The following is a 27,152-nucleotide window of genomic DNA, read 5'->3' as shown; positions in this document are numbered from 1 at the left end:
CTCTCCCGTCCAACGGGACCTCGACCGAGTGGTCCCGCCTTCCTTCCTTCCTTCCTCCGGTCTAGACTCCCCCGCCCCGCCTCCGGCCCGTTTCCCGTGAAAGTCCGGGCCTCTGCGTATCGGGATGAGCTGCGCTGCTTCCCCATGGAGACAAAGCGGGCCGAGATTCCCAGCAGCGTCCTGGACGACCTGTGCAGGTAACGCCCCCGTCCTTTTAAAGCGGTGGCGAGGAAGAGGAAGGACTGGGTCTGACCTGAGGCAGCCCACCCGCTCCTTCCCCTGGGCATCGCCCGCCGGTCCTCCCGTGGGGAGTTCCCGGAGGGCAGCCGGCGCTTCTTTCCCTCCCTTCAGGCGTCGCACCTGGAGGAGGAGGAGGAAGAAGAGAGACGCTTTTCTCGGTTATTTTGTTCGCCGGAGGGAACTCTGAGGACTACCTGGAATTTGTGGTTTGTCTTAAACAGTTTACAGTGAAGGGAATTCCGGACGACGGTTGGTATATATTTTTGTGTGTGAGGGAAAGCGAGAGAGATGTGAGGAGAGCTGTATGAGGCAGAAGTGTATTTTCAGGGCTCTTTGTGGTTGTACAGAAGCTGATACCAAGGACGAGAACTTTTATTTATTTAAAATATTTTTATCCTGCCTTTCTCCTTAAGAAAAGCACAACAACCCTTTGTTTCATGTCAGTACAGAAAAAAAAACTAAACCCAAATAAAAATAATTAATATGGAATAAGGACTTGAATATTTCTAATTGAAGAAGTGAGATTATCTTTATTCAAGCACTGATGCAACCATGAATACATTTTATGTTCCTCGTAGAAAAACCATAAAGGTAACCACCAAGCAAAATTAAGGTTTGCTCCTATCAGTTTGTATGCCTCCAGCCTCCTCTGTCTTTTTGGCTATAAACTAAATGCTGTATTATTTTTGAAAATTTGTGGGGTTTTAGGCCACCTCAGAATCGCTTAATAGTTTGTATGAAATTTTTGAGAAAACCTTGTCACGCATAAGACTGCAAAAAAGAGGATGGACTAAATAGAACAATGTATTCAGTATGTTATCCAAAAATATAATGAAGGAGAATGGAAACCGAACTATTTTGACCCCCTTAGAGCCTCATGGCGCAGTGGTTAAACCGCTGTACTGCAGCCAAAACTGTGCTCACGACCTGGGGTTCAATCCCAGGTAGCCGGCCCAAGGTTGACTCAGCCTTCTATCCTTCCGAGGTCGGTAAAATGAGTACCCAGCTTGCTGGCGGGGGGGGGGGGCGGCAATGTGTAGCCTGCATAATTAATTTGTAAACCGCCCAGAGAGTGCTTTAAGTGCTATGGGGCGGTATATAAGCAGCACGCTTTGCTTTTAAGACTAATACATGTATTTCAGTATATGCTTTTGGGTATGCACTCTAATTCAGAAATATTAGTCAGTAGCTGTAAAGCAGTGCTGTTCAGACCTCTTTATTCCCATCTCCATATACATCTATTAATAATTAGGTACTTTTGGACACACAAACTTAGTTTGAGAAGTTTTCTGATGGTATCTTCTATACTGAATACTGGACTGTATAAAACCTTTAAAATATATGTATTTATTTATTTGACCCTCGGAGTAGGTGGTATGAAATCCTCTTCTTCCAGTGCAGGGCCTGTTGTAATGACAGTTGGTCAGTGGTTGAAATTGTTAAAGTTAATGGTTTTTGAATATTAATCCTTACTGTATATAGCATGCTTTCAGGTTAAAAAAGAGCAGGATGAGAGAAGTGAAATATCTTCCACCAGGTTTCAGTTGTGCCCCTGAAATATGTTTTTTGAAACACCATGAAAGCCTGTAAGAAAATGCCTGCTCAGCAGGTAAGACAATATGCCCTCAGCCAGGCCATGCATATTATTTCCTAACAACCTAAAACTAAATTTTGTTAATCTTCCTAATTATCTTGTTAAACTGCTTAACTACGTGGTGTCATTTAAAAGACAACTGAAAGCAGTTATCTCTCTGAGTGTAGTTTCCTGTTTTAAAAGTTGTGGAGAATTTTCCATTTCATCTTTTGAACATTGTATAATACTTTCAGTCTCAAGATCAAGGAGTGTCTTAAGTTCTGTTACAGTGAGACACTCAGAATGGAGCTATGACTTGTGCCTAAAGCAGTTACCAATTCAGTCTCCGTGTATTCTCGAAGGCTTTCATGGACAGGGTCTGATGGTTGTTGTGGGGTTTTGGGGCTCTTTGACTGTGTTCTGAAGATTGTTCTTCCTAACATTTCGCCAGTCTCTGTGGCTGGCATCTTCAGAGGAAATGTCGTCTGAAGATACCAGCCACAGAGACTGGCGAAGCGTTAGGAAGAACAACCTTCAGAACACGGCCAAAGAGCCCCAAAAGCCCACAGCAGCCATAAATTCAGTCTCCACTTTTTCCATCCTTGGAATGTTGAGCTTTGTTCTCATTTATTTAATTGGTTTGTGTCCAATGGTATATTCAAAAAAGTCTAAAGTTTATTTCTTTGTTTCAGTTAACTGAATTTTCCCAGAGTTACAGGAGCAACCTAGGCAACAGTGGGAAAGAATATGAATGGTGTTGTGGTGCACTTTGCTTGATGACTGCTGCTTGGGAGCTATGTGGTTTGTTTATTGTGTCATCTGAACAAATACGCCTCTACCTCTGTATGTTTGTTTTCCAACAAGGCAAAGAAAGTAGCTTAGATTTGATCCAAATTTGTTTCTCTGGTGTGTTATGAGAGGACTGGAAGCAAATTGGGGTCCTACAAATCTGTTAATCTTTCTGAATCTTCAAAAAAGCTAACCTCGTGATTGCCACTAGGAGCGTCAATTAATCAATCAAAATGTCCTAGGTCTTTTTAAACCCATTGATGTATTTTATGTGAACAGTCTTTTCTGAATTGGATTTTATTGCCTAATGATTACAGTTCAAAGCTCTTTCTTCTTCTTCACATGTTTTATAGTTTCATAAATATCTTAAAAGTTTCCTAACATTATTTCTTCTCACTCTTCAACAGTCGATTTATTTTGCACATCCCCAGTGAGGAGCGAGACAATGCAATCCGTGTGTGTTTTCAAGTTGAACTGGCCCATTGGTTTTACTTGGATTTCTACATGCAGAATACACCAGGATTACCTCAGTGTGGGATAAGAGATTTTGCTAAAGCTGATATCCTTTAAATTAATATGTTATAATTTTGTTAAAAACAAGCAGCAAAACTATATAATTTTGAATCTGTCTCCATAAAGAATTGGACTATATTGTGAAAGACAAAAGTACTCAGGAGTGAGTGACTTAGAAATCAGTATGCCAAGTGCTTTAAGTGCTATGGGGGGGTGGAATTGTTTTTGCTTTCGTGCTTGTTGCTATGTTATTTTTGAATTGCTGAATGTTAATTATCACATACAGTGGAGTTTTTCCTTGTATCAGGCAGAATTTGATTTAAATCACTATTCAGACTCAACTTAATTGCGTTATTCCCCCCCAAAGTGCTCTTTTGCTTGTTATATTTATGCATTTTTGAGGAACTGATTTATTTTAGAAAGCTTTCAGATTAGTTTTGTAGCTTCATTAGAAAATGAATTACTGTTTTAATAAAGCTTATTGAAAGAGAATATTTATGAAGGCACTGGAAGGTGAACAGCCTCAGTTGAACAGGTTAATCATCATGAATATTTACAGGATCTTATGTTACTTTATTAGGGCAATCATGAACTCTGGAGAGACACTGCATCTATTCTATTTAAGTAAAACCACACTCTGGTGGATTTTTGTTTCATCAGTAACTGTATAGTGACTGAAATCCTGCTCACACATATATGCGGTGTAAGGCTGATGATATAATCAGCTGCAGCTATTTTTCAGAAACAAAATCCCCCGATTCTTGCCCCCCATCCCACCCCTGACATCTCAAGGCTCCTGTGGAATCCCATTTGTTGTGAGGAAGCTATTGGGAGCCTTGGAATTGGAGGAAGTCTTTAATTTTTGAAATTTGTCACCTGGAATTGTTCAGCTGTTACTGCTTTCTCAGTGGTTTAGATATCTGCTTGTGGAGCCAGAGGTTGGGAGTTGATTTCCCCACTGTACCTCCTTGAAAGGAGTTGGACCCAGTGATCCACAGAGTCCTTTTCAGCTCTGCAGTTCGATAATGATAATAATATTTAGAAACAAAGGCAAGTTGCAAATCAGGCTATAGCTACTATATAGCAGAAAGCATAGATCTCAAACAGGGACCTTCCCTCTGCTTCTCCTTCAGGGTCTCAGGAAGACATCACATCCTGAAAAATGCTGACTGTGCTCTTATTGCTAGATTTTGGGTATGATAACCTTTTCTGAACCACATTCTTAATGTTTTTTCTTTCCACGATGTAGGCTAAATAGTGTTTAGGATGTTTTTTTAAAAAACTGCTGCTTGTCTGTGCATGGGTATATTGGTTCTTGATGGCACATAACCCCCTGGAACTATAACCCCCCTCTGGGGGGGGGGGGAAGACACCTCCAGGTAGAAGAGATCCCTGGATACTCATGAGAGGGAATGTGTCAGGTTTGGAGGGGGAGTGGACATGGCATCCCTGCTGCAGGGGTACTCCCATAGACTGGGAAAGATTTGGAGGAGCATCCCATCGAATGCCTATGTTCCATTAGATTTTTGTTCTGATAGTTTTTACAAATTGTAACCATTATATGAAAATGGGGCTTCTGAAACGGTGGTAAGCAACCCACTATGATCTGAATAAAAGCAACATTGTTAAAACAGATGTCTCTTCATTTATGGAAGAGGGTTTTGGGGCAAACCAGAATGTTGGAAATGAGGTCACTCACATTCCCCCATATTTTAGTAGACAAATGGCTGGAAAACAAAGCAGCGACTTCTCCATCCTCTTCTTTTTTTTCATTTCTGTGCCTCCTTTCTGGGTTGCATTGTGGAAGCAAAGCAAGGAAATGGTTGAGGCAGTTAGAGGCCTCTTTTATCCAAGGTGAAAAGTAATAATAGTGGGCTCAAAGGCCTGCTGTGGGTGCTAATAAAAGTGCCTTGGAGTTCAGAAACACTCATAGGTTCTGCTTTGGAGAACTTTGAATCAGTACCGTTAAGGATAGTATAGTAGGGATGATGGTGATATTGTACTGCTCCTTGCTGGCATTTTGGACAATAGCCCTACACCAAGTACGTTGCCAGTCCTGCTTCCTGTGCACACTCCCACATGTCTCACTGGAGGTAGAACAGCAGGCACTGACAGGGAGGTTCCCATCCAACCATGGAGCATGAAGCATGGCTACCGCATCTTTATTATCAAGTGACTTCTGACTATTCCTCCCCCATTATTTGCCATGTCGGTTTTAATAAAATATTAAAATTATGACGGTTACTTCTATTATTGATATTAAATCTCCATGACACAGCTTCCTGTTCAAATGAACGGCTGGATTTTTGCCGAAGACAACATGCATAAAGAAAGGAAGTAATAGAAATGTAGTCATAAAACTTGAATTGTGATTATGTGTGTTCTCATGCAGTAAATTTCCTTGACACTCTGTACTTTTTAATCATTGCCCCTTTTTACTGCCTCAAGGTGAAGATGTGCAGAAGGTTTTAGATGAATGGAAAGAGTACAAAATGGGAGTGCCAACCTATGGTGCAATTATTCTTGATGAATCTCTTGAAAATGTAAGATTTTCTCATCTGGAGAAAAATGACTTCTTATGGAATACAACTAGCAATAAACTAGATGTTAACTTTTAGGCCAATCTACTTGGATGTACATATTTTGAAGGCTTTTACAAGCTATGCTTTACATGTAAACACTAGTTGAATAACTGAATAATACATCTGTATTTTGAGTTTTTTCCATTATGTTAAAATTATAGGCTTGTTTCCCTCCCACAGTCCAGTTTTTATGAATGTAAATTGTACCAGCTTGTTTTACATGAGCTGATTTCACCTTTATCGGTGCTAAATTAGGTCCTGAAAATAGTGTTTAAACTTTGCAGGTGCTGCTGGTCCAAGGATACTTAGCAAAGTCTGGCTGGGGATTTCCAAAAGGAAAAGTGAATAAAGAAGAGGCTCCGCATGATTGTGCTGCTAGAGAGGTGATTAAGTTGCTTTTTTGTTGTCTGAACAATGGCACTGAAATGTTCCTGTCTACATTCTTTGAAGTGAATAGAATTTAATATCAATGGTAGAGAACTAGTTTTTTTCCAAATTGAATAGATTACTTGCCCATGGATTAGGTTGTAATGCTATTATATTTTAATGAATTACAAACAGGGGCATTGTTTCCTAGCTTCCTAGAACTGAGTGAGAGCTAAGAGATAATTAAGTAATCCTCTGTGGCTACAGTCTTGTACATCAGGAATGGATAAAGTGCAGACTGTGGGTCACTTGTTCTACCAGGCAGTTATTGAGATTCCCTAGGGCCTCCAGTTCTGTATAATTGAAATACAGGTTTTCAGCTCTTGAACACTCTCAGGAGTGATTTTTTTGTTTGTTTTAAGCAAGTGGGAAGCTCTCTCAAGCCTTTTCCATCCAAAAATCAGAACAGGAAGTGTTATGTTTAGTTTTATTATTTTAAAAAAATCTACAGTGGTGCCTCGCACAACGAGGTTAATCCCTTCTGGATTAACCCTCGCTGTGTGAAAACATCACTGTACAGATCAAAAAAAGCCATTGGAACGCATTAAACTTAGTTTAATGCGTTCCAATAGCAGCTTTACTCACTGTACAGCGATGTTTCTCCGATGGCCGGGAGCCATTTTCGCGCCCTCCACCCCCGCTTAACGAGGGTGCGAAAACGCTGCCTGCGGCCATTTTGGGGCTTCCGGCGGCCATTTTGAAGCCGCCTAATAGCTGATCAGCGGGTCCGCTTACCGACCTTCGCTCTGCGATTTTGAGCCATAGGGGCCGTCGGTGTGCGATCGTATTTGCGATCGCTAGTACGGCCCCGTTGTGCGGATTCGTTGTTCCTGGCTTGACATAGCCTATAGCAAGTGCTGGAGGTAAAACCTCCCCCCCCCCGCACCATCAACCAAAGTTGCCTACCCTGATATACATACTTCATTGTGGTAGGTTGCATTGAACTCAGCTGGGCTTACAACTGAGTAGACATATAACATTGCACTAAATATCAATGAGTTAGTTTTCAAAATTAGAAGACCTTTAAAATTCATAGACATTAGACATCATTATCTCTGTGTGGTAAAGGAGATGAGGGGGCAGAGGCCCTTTTTGGAGTGCCGTCTCTCCCTAAGGCGACTAGAGGAATACAAACTAATACACCTCCAACTCTGCCCCGGATGATACACCAGAGCCTAGACACCCGGGAATTGGAGATGAATCTACAAGGGTTAACCATGTCTACCCAGACTGAGCAGGATTTGGCAGGAAGGGAGGAAAGGAGATGGTCTACGGTTGAGGTGGGATTGGGGGAAATAAATGCAGAGTGCGATGACATACTGCGAGGCTGGGAATTAATTTGGGTGCAGGATCACTGGACTATGGGAACAGGTGAAAGTCCCCAGGGAAGAGGCCGACTATAGGCGACGTAAAGGACTTCCCCAGCGACCTTCGTACTGGGGAGAATCAGAGGCCTGGGAGTGGAGGAGATTGCTGAGAGAGGAGCGGGAAGCAGTGGCCAGAGATACGGAGGAACGCTGGGCATGGCGGACAGAAGAGAGATGGAGGAGATACCTCCAGGACCAGGAGGAGGGATCCCCGTTTTGGGGATATGAGGCCAACGAGGCGACCTTGCCATTATTAAGAGAGGACAAGGTGAATCGTGAGTTATGCGGGTATAACCCTCTTACCCCAGGACCTTGGGAAGTTAAACATACTAATCCTTTTGAAACGGAACTTTGGTTGCCATTGCGAGACCCGGTGGTTTCACAAGAGAAGTTACGCAAGCTTGCTGTTCCTGAGTTGTTGTCGTTTGATAAATAAGAGGTTCAAGAGATTTGGCTTTTCAAACAACGCCTGGTTTATTGAACAAAAGGGGGAGGCAGAGATCGAACCCTCACACTCTGGTGAAATTTGTACTTCAATTTCCGCTTTGTAAAATCAGCTCTAGTTTTCTAAATTAGAAGTTATTGGTCAGATATCTCATTTCTTTTAGGTATAAGTGGAAACAAACAGTTATGTAGTACCTAACATTTTGCCGTGATCTGTATGTTTTAAGGTGTTTGAAGAAACTGGCTTTGATATAAAAGACTACATCAATAAAGATGATTATATTGAATTACGAATCAATGATCAGCTGGCACGCTTGTACATCATTCCAGGAATTCCAAAGGAAACAAAATTTAATCCCAAAACAAGGAGAGAGATTCGGGTAAATACTCCATCTTTCTCTGGTTAGTAGGGTGTGAATGAATTCTTAAATATGAATAAATTAATGATGTTCCAGTATTAAACCATGGTCACATGTCATAAGAAGTCATAACAACACACTATTCCTTAGTGTAGTGCTGTTCTGGTATGTGCAGCATTAGTGCTGATTTTTCAGATGCACATAGAAATAGTTTGTAACAGCAGAATGCATCCTGTTCTCCAGAGGCATATTCAATTGTATTCTTTTTTATCCATTGGACAGTAAAGTCCTAAGTACTAGAAGTGATGACATTCATCTTGGAGCTACAGCTGCAACTGATGCCCTGCTGGCTCTCAGCAGTCAGGACAGATGATAGGCTGGGATAGTTTTTCACTGTTCCCCCAGATGATTTTCCTCTATTTTTTCCCCTGATTGAAATCAGCGGAAGAGAAATTAACTACAATTTATTCAGGCTGGAGTCATTAAAGGCTTTACGTGCCTCCACTTAGGTCCCTCTGTTTAATACATCAGCAGTCCCTGGAACTTCTGGAGCATGAACAGAGGCCTCCTCAGTGGACATGCAGTCTTAGCCATGGAGTGTTATTTCTATTCCATTCTAACCCGTGGGTGAGGATTGATCATAAATCTTTAATTGCACCTGGACCATTCTTTCCTAAAGCTCTGTACACCAGAATTACTAAAATAACAATCTCCTTTGATGGACATTTATAATGAAACAAGGGGGAGTTAAACTCAGTTTTATCTTTGTGCTCATCAGTGTGAGAGGGTTCTGGAGAAAATTATAAATCCAAGGGCAGAGGAATCTGTAAATCAGGAAGAATTTATATCCATCTCCCAGGAACCAAAACTACAGATCTTCTCACAGGTCTCATATTTTGTACTTGGGCTGCAGGTTGAGATTCAGTCCTGACAGGATCGTTAAGTCATGTGAAAAAGGAAGTACACCCTCTTTGAGTTCTATGGTTTATGTATCAGGACATAATAAAAATCATATGGTTCTTTGCAGGTCTGAAAATTAGATATCTACAACCTCAGGTGAACAACAACACATAACATACTACACCATGTCTTGATTTATTTAACAAAAATAAATCCACTTTAAATCTACTTTCTTGTTCACATGACTGTATGTTATTATCAACAGAAGATAAGAGACTATGGGGTAACGACAAGGGAATATTTGTATCAGAAATGTCGTGTATATGTGAAGGAATAAATTAAAGTCGTATTTTTTCATTGGATTCATAGTGGAGAATGTTATCTGGCGTGGATAGATATACAACATAAAGGAATACATTAAACAATACCTGGAATCTTGTTGGTGTTCACGTAAGGGTCATGTAACTTGCCTAGGCTAATTGTGCTGAATGATTTGTTCCTGGGACCCCGTCTTGGTTGCACAGCAGGAGCGTGACCAAACATGTGACTGAGATGCCAGCTGGCACCATGTCACTTAACTTGCAGCTAGCAAGTCCACAACATCATTAGCAGGCATGGGATTTTTGGATTTTTTTCCCCACTACAGTTACCATAATTCACCAGAACTTTCCCCAGTCAGAATTCTGGCACTTACAGCCAAAAAATCCAAGTACTCCAAAGAGTTTCAGTACATGCATCTGAGGCCCAGAATGTGGGACTTTCTAAGCTCCATGGAACTAGAAGGGATTGTGGGGGTTGATCGTTTTTTTGAGAGCAATGGAACATAGCAAGACCCACCTACTCTCTCTGAAATGGTTCCAGAGAAGAGCATGCTGGGCATCAGATATGTGTACTAAAACTTCTCTGAGGATTTGGATTTTGGGCTGCAGATGTCAGAATTCTGATGAATAGTGGTAAGTGTAGTGAAAAAAATGTGAAAATCTCATGCCTAATTATTAGAATTCTGGCTGGTAAGATTTTCTGATAGTGGCAAAGTGCTTTGTGAAATTTGGTCCATTTCAAGAGTAGAGGCGGATGTACTGCAGAATTCACTGTTATTATTCCTTTCAGTAATTTTTACTAAGTATAAAGAAAATTTTTTATCTTTCAGAATATTGAATGGTTTTCAATTGACAAACTACCTTGCCATAGAAATGATATGACTCCGAAGTCCAAGCTAGGTTTGGCACCTAACAAGTTTTTTATGGCAATTCCTTTCATCAGGTATGCTTTTCAGATTCGAGAAAAAAGACAGATTTTCTAACATCTCACTTCCATATTGAGAGGTTTTTTTTGGGGGGGGTATATGCAAAGAGGATATTTTAGACCTCATTCCTAGAAGTTGGAGATTACTGGCTTAATGTTATGCTCTTTGCAGACCACTGAGAGACTGGCTTTCTCGACGGTATGGAGATTCCTCAGACAGTGACAATGGATTTGCATCTACCTGTAGCGGCACTCCACCTAAACTCAGTATAGAAAAAATGAGGTAGCAGAACTGGCACAATTTTTACAGTAGTCCTCTTATAAATAATAGTGTTTTCATTGTTCAGTGAAGAAAGTGATAAATTGTTTTAGATAGACTCCGTCTGTTTTCTGGAAGTAGGCTGTTGTCCTGACCTTCTAAATGTAGGAGCAGAAATAATAATGCAGTGTTCCATAGTTAGAAAAATGCTTTGCATATGTGTAAACTAGTGCTGGTGGTGCTTGATAGCTTGAGGTAGAAAACAAACATTAAAATGGAAAAGGTTTGCATTGCAAACATGTAAGAGCTTATACAAAGGTCTGCTGCATTAATTGAGGCTTTAAGGAAGCCACCGACACCAGAAAGTCTCACTAAAACTTGCAGTGGTGTTATTTCAGTGTTACCTGCTGTCTTAAGTGATCAACTCTCATCCTTGTCACTGTTTTATGCCTTGTTACTTTGTGTGAGGGACAAAGATATGTTAGGATTTCTGTATTGTTTGAATGGTTAAATTGTTAAACATGCTTTTAGAAGTTTTTGAAATTTTGGATGGTATTGGATTCTTTTGAGGAAATGTTGTTGATTGTATCCTGCCTTGAAATCTATTGATATAGGACAGGTTAAGAATATTTTAATAAATATATATATAAAATACGTTGAGTAGGCTAATGCTCGTATTCTTGATACTGTCAGTACTGCTCACTTTGAAACAAGCATTAATGACTTTAAAAGGGCAAGATACTTTTGCAGTGGGTACTTGGCAAGAATAGTTGAACTGAACCAGTTTGTCTTGTGTTCTCATATTGCACTGATCTCCTGTTCAACTTTCAAAACAAGCTTTTTATTTCTTAATGAATTAGATCCAAACTCCATTATAGCCAGCAGGTGTTCCCAGATAATCTTGCTGGAGACCAGTGGACAAGGCATAGGCAGTTACAGCAACAGAAGCCATTTAACAATCATTTGGAGGTGTCTGAAACTTTAAAACTAAAAGTGAGTTTCTTTTAGAAATTCTTTTACTAGCTCAAATTCTTTGACACTTAAAGCCTTTTAAAAATCCTGTTAAATTTCTCAAGTGCATGGATTTTAAGTAGAAGTTGTCTTTAAGCTGGATGTATAACTGTATGTCCTTTGAGAATATAAATACAATTTGCTCATTTTCAGAATTAATTAATTTAATTAATATAATTACAGTGGACCCTCGACTTACAGACGGCTCGACTTACAGACTTTTCGAGTTACAGACTTCTCTGGCTGCAAAATTTAGATTCGACTTGCAGCCAGAGAATCGACTTACAGACCAGAAAAAAACCAACATGGAATAAAAATAGAATAAAAACCACTGGTTATGGGATTAATCGGTTTTCTGTGCATTGTAGGTCAATGGAGATTCGACTTACAGACTTTTCGACTTGCGACCACCATTCCAATACGGATTAATTCCTTAAGTAGAGGGTCTACTGTAGATATATTTATAACATGGCATTCCAAGACCCTTAACTTTCTTTCCTTTTTCTGTGACCTTTGGTTGGCTCAGAACACACGGGGCAATGGCAGGAAGCAATACCAAGACACACCTAATCAAAAGAAAAGAACAAATGGAGTCCATGGTCAGCTGTCTAAACAAAACCAAACTTCGGTAAGATGTCCAAAGGAAATGAGGACTGTAAAGCATCAGGAATAATCAGATGTATAGTAGGATCTTTAGAATTTTTTTTCTATCAAAAACATTGGTAGTGTTAACTGGCACTACAAATCCGGGTGACTTTTCAGCACAGAAACTAAGAATTCCTTTTCATTGCTTTGATTGCAAACAGGGCCTGTAATTTAAAACTCAAGACTGAGCTTTTAAGCCATGGACAAATAGCAGATTTTGCTTGGCCGCTCACTGGCTGTCAGCTTTGTGTTCTTGCTGCAGCTTTGAGGGAGGTCTGTTTGTTTCAAGCTGTTCGAGCAGCTCAGGAAAATGTAAAGTTTTCCTGTTGCTTCTCCCAACTATAGAGAAAGAATCTGGGACTCAGGCTTACCTGTATGCTTCTACCTTAGAATTATGTCAATCTTGTCCCTTGCTATGTTGGTTTGCTGTTTTAATGTTCAGTCCTGTCTCTTTAAACTCATATTTAGTGAAAATGTTCCATAAATTCTGGGAAGTAATAAATCTATTGGGGCCTGATCAAATCTAAGTGAAGCACTTGTTCTCCCTTTCCCCCATTTGACTGTGTGGCGAACTCTTCTTCCATTGACATGAATGGAAGCATTTTGCTTCACTGTGATTTCATCAAGCATCTCAGTTGCTTTGTGGAGATTGCTAACAAAATTGTTTTCTTACTTAGAAATGTGAAAAGAAGTTGCATCCAAGAAGACTTCAAGATAATTTTGAAACAGGCAAGTATTGCTGTGTTTTCATCCATCATCATTTCTAAATGTAGTTTAGATATTATCACTAGGCAAGCAGCAGCCTGGTTCAGAGGTAACCATCTGAGTTCAATAATGCTATGTGGCATAGCTTGTTTAAATTGTTCTTTTCTATTAAAGTCAAATGAAAAGTTGTTTAATGTTGGCTTACAAACAAGACCAAAAAACGAAAGTGATTTCATATTTTCATAATAAGTAGGGATTGAGGAACAGTTCAAGCAGTTCCTTATGTTATGAAACAGGCACCCAATTTGTTTTTTGGCCTGAAAGAGTTGTACAGTATCTCAGTCAGGTCCAATGCTAGGAATTTTCCTGTGCTTTAATGTTCTGTCCCAGTTGTGTAGTGCCATATCCTTATGTAATATTGACACAGTTTTGCATAGTGTAGCTGTTAATGTCAGGGAGGACATTCATCTTCACTAAGGCATTAGTCCTTCATCTTTGAGTGAGGTCACTAAATTGTGGGGTGAGGGGGTGAAGTGTAAGTCTGAGGAAACGTGCATAGTACTAGATTGTATGTCTTTAAAGTGGGTTTTAGTGGAAAAATTCCCAACTCTAAAACATTCTTTCAGTGGCATATATTCTGCAGTTCAGTATATATGCGTGGTACCTGGAGCAGAATTCGAGCTGAAATGCTCTTTAAACTGAGGAGAATTCTAGGCTGAACTCTCCTCAGTCTAAGAAGGTGAGCAATCAGTTATGTTGCATGATGGCTGAGAGAATTGATGGGCCAGAAAGCTGCCAGCATCCTCCAGAAACAGGAACAAGCTTTTCCATTTGGTTGGTGTCTAGCAGATGAGAGCTTGCTATATCCTCCATGTTCCATGGAAGGAAAAATGATAGGACAAATCAATGTTGTTATCCGGCTTGTAAACTTTTTATTATGATCATTTTTAGCCAATATGAGGCCAAATAAAGTGAAGCTTTTTGTTGTTGTTTTTCTTTCATATATTACCATTTTCTGTTCTGAGCCACAGGAGACTTAACATTGCTTTTGACTCAACATTGCCTTGCTAACGATTTGTTTATCTTTTAAATGTAGAAGCAGCATATGACATGTGTTGTGTGAATGAAGACCAGCTCCTAGAACCCGGACAATCAATGTCATGCAACGGCCATTGCAAATTCCCATTCTCCTCACAAGCTTTTCTGAGTTTTAAGTTTGATCAAGATGCTATAATGAAAAGTTTTGACCTCTGATGCCTGTTCATTTGCACAGTTCTGTCAGAGACTTGGCCCAGAGCATTTGAACAGGTTTCTTAAATCCAGCCTTTACCGTTTCTCAGGTTTTAAAGCAGTGCAGGGACCTAGTGATGGGCTGGAAGGCTTTGTCCTCCTTGCAGTTATGGGAGAGGCTCCACACAGTGTTGTACTTTAAATGCAGTGTAGCTTATACCTGCAAAAATGCTTTCCAGTTTATCATTTGCTAGATCCCAACTATGCATTACAGGGCATTTATTCATTTGTTTGGTGTGCTCTATGTTTACTTTTCAGAGATGTATTTCAAAGCCTAGTGAGTTAATCTCTTACACATTTAGGTTTCTTCTCATGCATAGTCTGTCTTGATTCTGAGACTTCACTACGAGGTTGAAATGCCGGAGGACACCAATGCTGTATATTTCTGTTATGGTTGGAGTTTTTGTGGCTTTTTATGCAAAAGGCAAATATGAGTACAGAATTGTTCTTTCTTGAGTTATCTGACTTTTAAAGCCAATTCCATTCCTTTGTGTTTTTTCGTTTGTTTTTGGTAATGTATTGGAAATTCTCTATATAGAGATGTTTAAAAAATTTATTGATATAATGGAATGGTGAATTCTGCTCAGTAATTGTTTTTCTCACTCTAGTGAGCGATAGCCATTGGTATTCAAGCATGGCCAATTTTGTTTCCTTGTACTAATTTTCTTATAGAAATGACTAATCAACTGGAAGAATTGCAGCTCCTTTTGAAGATGCAACCTGGGAAAAATTAATTTGAGGAGATAATTTTGGCATAGAGAATTATAGACTGCTGACTGTACTTTTAAGGGAGAATTCAAAACATGGCAGTGCATTGTTTATAACAACTCAAAGCAATCATATAGAGGCCTGGGAGGAACAGCAGCTCTGCTACCATTATCACAAGTCCTCCTGGCTGCGTCAGCCTAAGCAGAAGATGTATTTAAGCAGTTTTACCCAGGCAGATATTTGTATTTGACATCTCATTTGGGGGTGGAGTGAGTGGATGATGGGCCCAGGTTGCTGGAAGAAGATTCAGAACCAACCCTTCACCACTCTTACACCTGTCCTACAAAGCCGAATGCTAGCTGGTAGGAGTCTCCATGGCAATGGAGATCCTCTTTGCTGGTGGAGAAGCCCTTTTGCCACATTCTACTTTCCTCCAACAGACTATATTAGGGGGTATGATTGCACTGCTAATTAGATTTGTAAGCATACGTTCTGTGGTACATTACCCCATTTCGCTAACATATTTATCTGATGTAATGTGAGTTTGCATCAAAACTGTTGTCATAAGAATGCATGATGCTGCAAGAATACATGAAACTTCAAAATTTTAATTTGTGGGGGGAAATTAGCAACCCTGATCACAAGAATACTGAAATTAAAACATTATTCCATAGTTATACATAGGCATGCAGACGTGGATGCAACTTGTCTACAAAGCTGCTGATGAATTTTAGTGCTGTTCAGTGCCCTGATTTACCTTGACATTTTGTATTGATGGCATTTATTGAATATTTGCTTTTCAATAACTGTCCTAAGGGCTTAGAGTTCATGTTGGGCTGTTGAGTAGAGCATCTATATTTTGCATACAGACAATGAAGCATGCAGCCTGTTTTGAAAATCCCTTTCAATCCATTGTATTCTCTTGCTAAAAGGATTCTACAGTGAAGTTCTATATCTAAAATTATTAAACTATGTGTTTCTTCTGCATGGTTAGGAAAGAGCTGGCAATTAAGTAAAATAAATTTAGCTTCTAGGCTGTTTCTTTAAACTATTAAATGATAGGCTCTCCTACAGATTGTATGCCTGTCCACCACATCCCAGAATTTATTCATAAATATAGGTTTATTAAATGTACATACTTGACAAGATGAGGCTGGTTGAAGGGCTTTTTGAAGGGCAGAAATAGAATGCTTAACTCAGTAAACTCTCACTCATTACAAATGGGACTTCCAGGCTGCTTGTATGCCAGTCCTTTTGATACGTGTCTTGACTTCCCAGGAGTGTTACTTTTGTGTGGCTTCTTGTCTGATATGCTATAGATCAGTGGTTCCCAACCTTGGGTAATCTAGGTGTTCTTGGACTGCAGTTTCAAAAAGCCTTCACCTCTAGCTGTGCTGCCCTTGGTTTCTGAGGGTTGCAGTCCAAGAATACCTGGGTTATTCAAAAGTTCGGAACCATTGCCATAGGTGAATTACATGAATCTTGGAAATGAAATGGATTCCTTTAGGTGAATATTTAGAGTACTTAATGAATACTTCTGCTAGCATACGTGAGAGGAAGCCTGTAAAGTGATATATCTTGGTATTAAAGAGTGTGTCAATTCTGTCTTGACATTTCAGTATATGGGCCAGTATCCTGTTAAGAATGAATCATGGAAGTGTTGCCCTTCACTCTGGTAGACCAGTGGTTCTTAACCTTGGGTTACTCAGGTGTTTTTGGACTGCAACTCCCAGAAGCCTTCACCACCAGCTGTGCTGGCTGGGGTTTCTGGGAGTTGCAGTTCAAAAACACCTGAGTAAGCCAAGGTTAAGAACCACTGTGGTAGACCATTCCACTGTATGACCAGTCTCACAGCCACTTGAAGTCTAGGGATGCAAAGGGGGCCCTGCTGGAACAGGAGGGAGGCTTATGTGATTACTCTTCTGCCCCTTGTTTCCTGAATAGGGTACTGGCTGCAAAATGTAACATTTTGAAAAGAAAAACTTCTTCAGCAGAGACAATGTCTGTCTTTTTCATTGAGAATTTCCAGAAGCTATAGAAGACTAATCTGGGTTAATTAATACAGCTTTAAAATAGGTTGCAAATACACTTGGTAAATATGCAATACCTTGTCACTTTTATAAGGCACCATATTTCATAAAGTTGTGTTCCTTAATTTCATTGCTGTCTTGTCTTAAAGGTGGTTGATGAACAGCTTCATGGGTTCCTGGGTGCCTCGCACTGCAAACATTTCATGTTGCATTCTTTGATTTTTATTTTGTAATATAATGTTTTATTTTGCCTGGTAAATGTTTAATTGAATCATTTTATACTTGTGTATGCCAAAGTGCAGGCATATGGTTTACACAGATTTCTATAAAACAGTGAAGAACAGGTTATTTGGTTACTGTAATGGATGTTTGTTTCACTGACACATGGGCATTTAAAAGATGGGAATAAATAATCTGTGAATGGAAATATTTTACTTCTTGTGTATTGGGTGGTCATCTCCCATGCTTTTAAGGGAGACACAGCACCTAGACTGCTGCACCTAGTTGAATTGTGAGTGCTGCTCATCTGATCCTTTTTAGGCCATGTTATTTCCGTTTTTATTTATGTTGAATTATACAAACACAAAGTTCAACAAAAGGCTTTAAATGGGATTCCTAGGACTCCCTGTGGTCCTTCAGGGCAATGGTTTTATATATGTATTTCTCTGTGTGTGTGTGTTAGTGAAGCTTTGATCTTGTTATACTTACAGCTATGCTGTTATGGATTTTTTTTTGGCTCATGAAGGTTCTGGTCTTGTTAGGCTTGCATGCTACTGGCAGTTTTTCTATCCAGTGTCCAAGCTTTTGGGAAAGCAGATTGGAGGAGGTGGGAACATAGTTGTAATGATGAGCCGCCCTTAACCTTTCCAAGGTAGGCAGCCTTTTCATTTCAGTACTTGTGTGCCAATGGTAATAGTTTGAGTTGCTGAATCATTATATTTAGTCCTGCTACACACCAGACACACAACCTCTTTTCAATTTCAACTTGTGTCCTAGTCATTGCTGTCATACAGTGGTGGTCATTTGCCTGTATCAGGCAGCCTGTGTGCAAGTTACCTTATAACCCATAGATCAGGAAGTGTCAGATATGTTCTTGAGTCCTTAGAGCAGCTTCTGACGTGTTTGATGCAGTTGAAATAGGTGGTGCAAGTGCCTCTTTTCTCAATGCCTCTCATTTTTGCCCCATCTAAAACAACATATTTGTTCCCAGGCAGGAAGAATGCAGAGCCCAAACTCAGTTCTCAGTTTCAAGATCCTGAGAATTAGCTGGCCATGCAGATTTTTACATCTGTGATGTGTCCGTTCAGATCTTCTGCTCACTCTAGAGTTCTTATATGTGACACTGACTTGCTGTGTACTGTGAAGGCATTTTTACAGGAAAGCCAGTTTTTACTAAAACTAGATGTGTTTATTAACCATATGTAACTTAGTTCTAAGAAAGGAAAAATAAATATGCTGAATATGCTACCTTTTGCTGGGGACATCAACAGATGGAATATGTTTTGTATGCTTATATTTGTTGTGCATTTCACTCTGCTTCCAGGTAGGCTGTCTGAATGAATTAACAATGAACAAGACAAAATTAAGTCTTTTCATCAGCATCATGAAAAGACTGCTGTCCTGCTGAGCTAAAATCTTTTGCTGGAGACCGGCAATGGCCCGTATCCAAAGAATCGCACAGTGGGTTCCATGTATCCAAGGGAGCTTTGCCCTTACTCTGATTCTTCAAGCCACAGCATCCTGTGCTGCATAATAAATTGCTTTTGAAAATGGAATGTTTCAAAATCAGCCTAAAATGTGCTATCTGCAGATTCAGTAAAAAAATATTGCTTGTCAAATACAAGCCCCTGGCTTCATTCAAAGTAGCTCTTGAAATCTAATTTTTAGGAAAAAAATTACTGGTAGTATTCTGTAAAAATGATTTCCCATAAGATTAAAACCTAATGTGCTGTTCAACAACTGTATGGAAGTTTACACATTGTATTGTGAAATGAAAATACAGGAGTTCTCCGTTGTGCAATCCATTTAATGGATTTAATGTGTTTTGTCTTTTTTTTTTGGTTTTGTTTCTTAGGATTTTGCCATTTAATGGAGCAATGTTATGAAAAGTGAAATAGTGTGCTTCAGGTCAAGAAAGAAGTACACGTTTTGGAAGTAATTTTCTATAGCAGCAAATATATGAGAATAGGCCTAGAGAATATGGAGATCTTCAAATGCAACTCCCAGCTAGCATAGGCCATCGTAAGAGATAATGGGAGGTGTTACTCATCTAAAGAGGCACATGTTCTGCAGGGCTGTTTTATAACAAGGATAAAGGTGTTACTTTTCTTAATAGCTCTAGCCTGCAATGTCTAATAATTATAGAGAGTTCTTCTTGGCAGAACCAGTTTATTTTTTAAAGTTAAGCATGGTTATAAAGGTCTAGAACCTAAATGTGAATTTAACAGTGCTGAATTCTGTTTGTTTAAACAGTGTGGAGGTTTTTGCTACTATATTTTGTGAAAAATGGCCCATCATAATAATTTGCTTCTGACTAGAGCATTCTTAAAGTGCAACCTGAGGTGCATACATTGCAGGTAATGTGATCCCATTTTGACACCGGTATTATTAATTCACATTGTACTAATACATGTGGATTAAACAGCGTAACTGGTTGGAGAGGTGCAAGACAGATACTAGCATAGGTTATCTTATAATTCCCCCCATGCAGTTTTAAAGAACAAGTGAACTTGGTCTCAAAAGGAGATGAGCAGCAATCAGCTAATTTTCAGATGTGTATTTCTTTCTTTGACTATTCACTGTAAGCCAAGAAAACACATACAGCTGTTTCATTTTTTTACCAAGTTTAAATGGTCTGGTTGGTCTCCAGAGTACATTGTTAGAAATCTTAGTACTCTTTTGAGTTTTTTATGTGTTCATTCTGCAGTTGCTTTTTTAATTGATTAATATTACTTTTGTATTTTATGCAGAAATACTGACTGCTAAGATTAAGGTATTGGAGTGGTGGATGACTGTAATGACTTCAAATGTGATTACTTTTCTGAATTGTAAAATTGTACATTTTTTTTTACTACCAAACCATAATGGACATTGTCAGTTACAGAAGTCAAACTAACAACACCTTAGATGGCTACAGTATTTGTTTGTCAGTTGAAATCCTGTTCAGACATTATGCCTTAGCAGGGAATTCCAACCTGTGCAGAGACCATGGGAGTGTATGTGTTGCTCCCACTATCTTTCCACTTTACCAAGTTTAGCTGAGAGGCTTAGAAGTCTCGCTGTGCCTGGGAACAATGTTTGCAGCAAGGCTTCTACACACATTGAAGTTCCCTTTTAGGGACTGTTGCTTAGCACAAACCTGATGTGGATGTTGGGAGTGAGGTTATTCCATGTGTCTCCCCCTCATGTGAGTTGGCATTTCCTGAGTGGGCAGAATGCCTAAAGGAAACTAGACACATTCTTCAGAAGCATATCCTAGCATTGATTAAATTGTGGAACTGCATTTATAGCCCTCTAAATGTGAGAACAAAACAATTTAATTGGTTAACTTCTGTTGTATGCGAAGTGTACTGAGTATATGTATACACTATCATTTGTCATTAAAAGTGTTGATTTTAATGTGTGCTTTTGTGTAAACACAAGGAAAAAATCATTTCCTCAGGTGTCTGGAAGTATTTCAATCTGTGTTGCATACACTATCAGTTAAGAGCACTTTTTTCTGTTCTAGAACCAGGTATTAGCCCACATAAAGAAGAGGAACTGTACAAAGGATTGAAGGCTTAGAGACATTTTAGCATTAGAAATTTATTCAGAATATAAGAACATTTGTAAAAGTATTATAAATGCCTCTGTATAAATAAATGCCATTTTTACAATTCTATATCAAATAAACACAAGACAGCTATTTTACAGCAGCTAAAGAACTAAAGCAATTGAGGAAAAATCAACAAAAATTGTAGGTTTCAGTGGAAAATGCCAGTATAAACAGTAAACAAATACTGACATTTAATGCAAATTTAATATGTGCTTTGTAAAGAACAATACATTCAAGCTGGTATAAAAAGCGTATACCTTAACCTGAAAAGGTAACAGACTTAAAATGCATTACATGCAATGTATGACAACTCATCAATTTTTAGAAACTTGTTCTAATAATACAACTGAACATGTCACAGATTACAGTAACTGAGTAGTTGCTTAGATTTGTTATGAAGAAAGACATTTGCTTAACACAGTGGAATGGATAGTGCACACATTTGTCAGGTGGTAACCTGACATTGAGCACCGAGATGGATTGGATCTGGATCGTGCTTCTAGCCCACAGGAACAGCCCTAGTTGGGATGCCCTGTCTTGTGGGAGGAGGGGAACTGATTTCATCTGTTCCGTCTCTTGCATTCTCTGGAGTAGCTGGCAAAACTGGGACAAATGGTGGTCTCTCCCCTTTTACTTTGTTAACTCCTTTGCTAGATCAAAAGCTTTTTTTATAGATCCCTTGCATTTTCATGAACCTCAATTAGGACCCAACCAATTTTTTTAAACTGTTGCATAAATGAGTGATTTTTTAAAAAATTATTCCTCAGATATACTGTTGGACATTGGGAACATTCAGACTTAGCCTGCCAAACTGAAACACACCGTTTCAAGACTGATCATAGATTTGCTCAAGTTCCTTCCTCTACCTTTAACTTTGATATTGGTCCCTAGGATGAAGTGACATGATTTACATAACATCCTTGACTTTATGTGGCAAAACACTCATGGACCACAGTCCTTAAAGACAAATAGGATTGATGGGCCAGTCTCTTCTGTTGCCTGTAGAAAGTAAGCATAGTCATCTTAGATTTATCATACTGCATAGGAAGTTATTGTTTAAGGTCAAAATACTGCTCCATCAAAGTACATTAAATCTGCATTCTTTCAGTACTGTATTTGAATACAATTTGGAAATAATCGCTCTGCAGCTTCTTGCCAAAATAGATGAGAGAACGAAAGTCAGTGGCTTCTGCCTATCTCCAACTAACTGTCTATCTCTTATATTCATGCATTGAAGTTTATGACATATCATGCATTCTTATAGCTGATTAGGGCACAACAATTCATTATTTCTTTTCCCACTGGTTGTATGGTCTTTGAGAAGAAAATCTTAAGTCATATGTAAAATACCATCGACGTGACAGATTTCAGTGTAACCTTGCTAAGTTCTTTCAGAGATTTGACCACCAGCTATGAATATACATGGAAACTACATTGCTATATTTGTACATGGTATGGTCAGATTCAATGGAAAGAACCAGTACTAATACCTCAGATGCGGATCTGGTATAAAAGTCTTATTCCTTAAGTGCAGATTCTTTCGTAGAAATAATAAGTCACATAAGAAAAACTTAGCTTGTACATTGAATAGTTAATATTCAGCACCACTGTTGATAAACACTTTAGTCCAGTATCCCTAAATAAAGTGGACAATGGTTGGGGGAATTAAGACTGTCCTTAAAATTTGGCATTGGCAAAATCACAACTTGTGTTTTATGATTAGCGAGCAGTAAAACAGCCAGGAAAGGAATAAATGTTCCAAAATGTTGTGTCATATGTACCATGGATGAAGAATTGAAAAACTTTGATAACTGCAGAAGTGCCTCAAAAGTGAAGAAAGTGCACATACATGCTTAGAATATGACAGGATACAAGACCCAAATGATGTCTTTCTGAAAGCAGTGCCTGCCTACATGCCATTATAGGAAATGAGACACTATCTAACAGTCCTAGAAAACAGCAGAGTAAATACCTGATGAAGGTGTAGGTCAAAACAATCTTCCAAGAGGCATGAGTGATCAGCCAGCCACCACAATGCAATGGATTGGGTTCTCTAATAGGAATGGGTTTGAAAAGCTCAAGGCGGAGGGAGGGGAATGCTGTACAACTTTTAAGAACTAAATGAAAAAGGCGGTACTCCATGGAATTAATTTAACGTGTAGATCATAGGATAAAATAAGAAACATTCTGATTTTGTGAACAGTTAAGAAATGATACTTGTCTTTGAAACTATTTCACCTCTTACCCTAATCCCAGCCCAAATGGCAGGAAGCACTTGAACCTTCAGAACTGAAACCAAGGTGGAAATGGTCCTTTTGCTGCTATGTTGTCCTGAAATTTTATGCAAAACTTCAGGTAGCTTAATGAGAGATGAACATTATCAGTGTGCCAAATCATTATACCTAATTTGGGTCTGGTGAAAGGCTCCCTTTTGTTTCAGCAGGTCCAGTTTAGTTGGCAGTTGCCATGCATTAACAGTTGCAAAGTCCATTTAATTGGACAACAAAAGCCTTTTGACCAATTATTGAGTTATATTCATTACTTCCACACACAGGGCAATGCTTTTACTGAGAGTGAAAAACAAAGGAGTCCCAATGGCTTCATGCCGTTTCCAGTTTAGCTGAAGAATCAAGTCATAATTCATGATGAATGAAAAGAGATGGTAGAGCATGTCCAAACTGTACTAAGCAAACTTATTTTGGCTCAGTAAAGATCATGCCAAACAGCCTAATGGAGTGTGTTACTTTCAAAACATATATGGAAGCCATGCTTTAGGCCTACTTACTGGCTTCTGCCTTTAAGAGTTTCATGGAGGTTTCCTCTTGAAATGAAGCTACAGGTATACCTATGGTTTCTCATTTCATACATTATGGCTGAACTATAAACAGGCTACTTTAATGATAGTTTGATGTTGTGCCTTAATTAAATCCTTACTTTCACCACCAGAAGGCAGGACAAAAATGAAACCCCCAGAAGAACTTGTTTCATTCATTATGTGTTGCCAGCTTCTCCATCATTAACTTTTCTGAGATTTCTGCAGGCTACCTCTGACTTGTACACCTTGTGTTTGGTCTTTAGTTGGTAGGTTGGCAGTGAAACACTTTGTTTTCAGCATCATCTTTCTTAGGGCAGCTTATCTAGCTGTAAGAACTTGTCCAGTGGGAATTTAAAATAAGTCCTAATATAGTTACTGGTTGCAAAAATTTTATGATGTGTAACTGATGAGACCCATAAAGGAGAACAAAGACATCATGAATGCACATAGTAAGGAAATTACTTTTCTTATGCCATAACTGCAGTAAAGTGAGACATTAGATTTTGTTCAAATAATTGATTTCTAACAAAAGATTAATTGCCATGCTTATTCAAAAAACAGAATATTGAGGCCATTAAATCAAACCAGCAAAAGTATTTCTTTTACGTAGCAATGAATCCACAGTAAGCAGAGTTATGAATTTGAAAATGGAAATAAACACAAAAGTTAAGAATTAGCTTGTGCAGCACTACCTGGCCAGTAATGACAAAAAGAAAAAAAAATACTGATTTATCACTTACAGGGAAACCCCTTCTATTGAAGGAATTTAGTTTTTCATTTAGAGAGACATTCATGTTCCTTTGTGTAGGATGCTTTTACTAAGAAAAGTGAGACGTGATAAGATGACCAGTAGAACTTGTGCCCATTATCAACGCTCCTAGAATTTGCCACAATAACAGCTGTGCTATGTTGAAAATTGAAAACCGAGGATGATGATATCAGTTCTGAATAAAAACTAAATATGCATCATGGGGTTTAATTTGAATTTTTTATGTGCACGCCTTTGAAAAGCTAATCCCTAAAACGGGATTGCTCTGGTGGGCAACAGTGCGGCTCAAGCCAGTTAAAACATACTGAAAGATCAAAACAAATTTTAAAAGGCCCTAAATAACTGAGATTTTTGAAAAATGAAACTATGAAAACATCTTTTAGAGGCTGCAATATCAGTGGAAGAGAAAACCACAACAAGAGTCTAAAATATTTGTTTGAAAAGCACCTCACGTCAGCTATAGTAAAAATCTATGGAAGAACACTAGAAAACATTAAGAGGATATCTGTTACAATTGTCTTTATTGCAAGCATTCTAAGAATCACAGTGCAAGAAGGAAAAAAGATTTGAGAACAAGGCACCACAGTTGCATGTGCCGTTTGAGACATTTCTCTCCCTTGATTCCTAGTGGTTAATCTGTCTGTTCCTCCGTCTGCCTCTTCTGGCGCCAAGGAGTTACTGTTGTATTTTATAACTAGAGGAGATAATAATGATCTGGCTTTGTTTAATAAAGACTATTGCTCTTTTTATTTAACTTTCAAAACTTGAAGGAAATATTTTGTATGGTAGCCCTCACTCCATCACCATTGATAACTATGGGTTGAGTGGGAAGAACTAGCACCATAACTGCAAATGAGTTTTCACACAATAGCTTTTTAGGGAGGAAATCTACATTCATTGAATCAGAAACATTCCTTATAATCTTGGCCATCTTCAGTCAAAAAGGAAAAGCAAACTGAATGAAACTACATCAACTGCTCTTGACACTCTGCAGATTAGCTTTATGGTAACCTTGTTTCAAATGTATAGAAATGGCACCTCTTAGTAGCCTTCAGAAGCCATCCACTTCAGAAACCATTTCTTAAAAGGTTAATGTTGTCCTGTGACCCATTCTTGCCACGGTTTCCTGTGTTGCAACAATGCACAAGTGCTATGCCCTGTTACCCTATCCAGGGAATATTAGTTTCCCTGCTTGCTTAACTGAGTGGTTATTCTCATAGCATAAATTATGTTCCTTGACAGGATGCAGTTTGGAAAACAATGACTTAACCTTAGGGCACTTCCACACAGCTGTTCCCCCCTGGCAAGAGCAGTACAAGTCAGAAGAGGAAAGTAGGTCCACTCCAGAAAAGGTGCCAGCTGTACTGCACTGCTCTAGCTGATTTTGAGACCTGCCTGTTCTGTTCTGGATGCATAGACTAGAAGCGAAGTAGGGGGAACTAGCAGTAGTCCCCAAGTATCAAGAGTGCAATCCTAAAAGACTCAGAAGGAAGAAGTAAGGCAAAGATGCTTTGAAACATAAACCGACTGTAGACAGAACTGCATAACTAGTCATTTAAAACCATACTCTATGCAGTGCTAGTTGTCTGCAATCTCCAACCATTGGAGGCAAGCATTACTCATACTACCTTAGATGTCACTTGCAGGAGTTTGCTAATAATGTCTGGCTCAGTTTGTAGCCATAGATTGGCTACAACGAAGTGGACATTCCACATGCTAAACAGCTGTGCATTTTGATGCTAGAGCAGCAGATGAGTAGTGGAAAGGAGGTAGAGAGGAGAAATGTTACTATCCCAAAGAAATGCTACCTACGCGGTGGTGTTTGAACATTACCGCAATATTACAATAGACTCACAAGAAAATGTTTGATAAACAATGACAGACGTTTGTTCTTACCCAAACCAATACTGGGGAAGGAAAGTTTGTAACAATGTGAACAAAACAACTGAAGAACTTTGATGTACAGAAACATATACCGCCAGGCACTGTCTGATTACATACAGCAATCCAAAAATAACTTTCTTTTTTTGGTTCCTCCTATTCATGGCCATAAAACTAAAACTGCACTTCGAGCCACTGACCTCTGATTTCCCCCAGGCTGTCTCAGATCCCCTTCTCTGTTCAATAGCTCAAACAAACGTTGCAAGAAGTAACATTTGCAATGGTTCTCTTGTTATAAATTTTTCCCTCTTAAAGTGATGTTTCGTTGGTATGAGGTCTTGAGTTCTCCTCTTCCAGCAAAGCAATTCTTTGTTTGAGCATTCTTACTTGAGTCTCATGCCTTTCAACCATAGCCATCATTTGGGATTCCAGTTTCTTCAGCTTGTTTTGATGCTTTTTCTTTGCTTTCTCATAGGCAGCCACAAGGTTACTGTTGGAAACAAACAGCAATGGAAAACAATTTAAGATTGTTTATGGGAGCATATTTGACTGCTTATATCTCAGATAAAAATTACAGTTGTATATACATTTTATGTTAGTGTTGTCATTATTAACTTTTTTTAAATAAAATATTTTTTTAAAATACAAAATTTTGTTATGTTTGCTACTGTGGACCACAGAACATCATTAGATTCCAATTTCCATCAGGACCAGCCAACCTTGCCAACTGTGAAGGATTATAGGAAGAAACTTCATAGAATTTCCTACAAAGCTGTGTCAGTCAGGT

The 27,152-nt window shown here is 39.0% G+C and overlaps 2 protein-coding genes across 9 annotated transcripts in view; one reads left to right on the top strand and one right to left on the bottom strand.

Annotated features, from left to right (window-relative positions):
* The first annotated feature begins 31 nt into the window (after positions 1-31).
* On the top strand, positions 32-20,704 carry DCP2 (decapping mRNA 2). 4 transcript variants are annotated; one of them, XR_012084404.2, is made up of 12 exons: positions 36-197; positions 3,010-3,161; positions 5,531-5,658; positions 5,982-6,080; positions 8,162-8,314; positions 10,344-10,456; positions 10,611-10,721; positions 11,558-11,690; positions 12,235-12,336; positions 13,031-13,082; positions 14,155-17,957; positions 19,161-20,704. XR_012084404.2 is itself a non-coding variant. In XM_072992462.2 (12 exons), exons 3-12 carry the CDS (start codon positions 3,107-3,109, stop codon positions 14,310-14,312), a joined length of 1,104 nt encoding a protein of 367 aa, XP_072848563.1. In that variant the 5' UTR covers positions 77-197; positions 352-489; positions 3,010-3,106; the 3' UTR covers positions 14,313-20,704. The 4 variants fall into 4 exon arrangements, 2 of the variants coding, with proteins under 2 accessions (XP_020635680.2, XP_072848563.1); XR_012084403.2 differs by having other exon boundaries at positions 18,630-20,704; XM_072992462.2 differs by adding an exon at positions 352-489 and having other exon boundaries at positions 77-197; positions 14,155-20,704.
* The window catches only part of MCC (MCC regulator of Wnt signaling pathway), a 320,126-nt gene continuing 313,258 nt past the window's right edge, over positions 20,285-27,152 (bottom strand). For all 5 annotated transcript variants that reach the window (XM_020780019.3, XM_072992456.2, XM_020780020.3 and 2 more), the window contains one exon: positions 20,285-26,855. In XM_020780019.3, the coding sequence (XP_020635678.3) occupies positions 26,675-26,855 (181 nt within the window). In that variant the 3' untranslated portion in view covers positions 20,285-26,674. The remainder of the gene's footprint in view (positions 26,856-27,152) is intronic.

Source organism: Pogona vitticeps, chromosome 2, assembly GCF_051106095.1.
Source record: "Pogona vitticeps strain Pit_001003342236 chromosome 2, PviZW2.1, whole genome shotgun sequence".
In the NCBI taxonomy this organism is placed as follows: Eukaryota; Metazoa; Chordata; class Lepidosauria; order Squamata; family Agamidae; genus Pogona; species Pogona vitticeps.
This window is presented reverse-complemented; position numbering and strand designations above follow the sequence as displayed.

What these genes read in the sequence shown, in the direction of transcription:
- DCP2 (XM_020780021.3), top strand. Translation starts at nt 145, where the DNA reads ATGGAGACAAAGCGGGCCGAGATTCCCAGCAGCGTCCTGGACGACCTG. An exon ending in CTGAAACTTTAAAACTAAAA is followed by an intron (nt 11,691 to 12,234) that starts GTGAGTTTCTTT and finishes TGGTTGGCTCAG; the next exon opens with AACACACGGGGCAATGGCAG. An exon ending in TCAAGATAATTTTGAAACAG is followed by an intron (nt 13,083 to 14,154) that starts GCAAGTATTGCT and finishes TTTTAAATGTAG; the next exon opens with AAGCAGCATATGACATGTGT.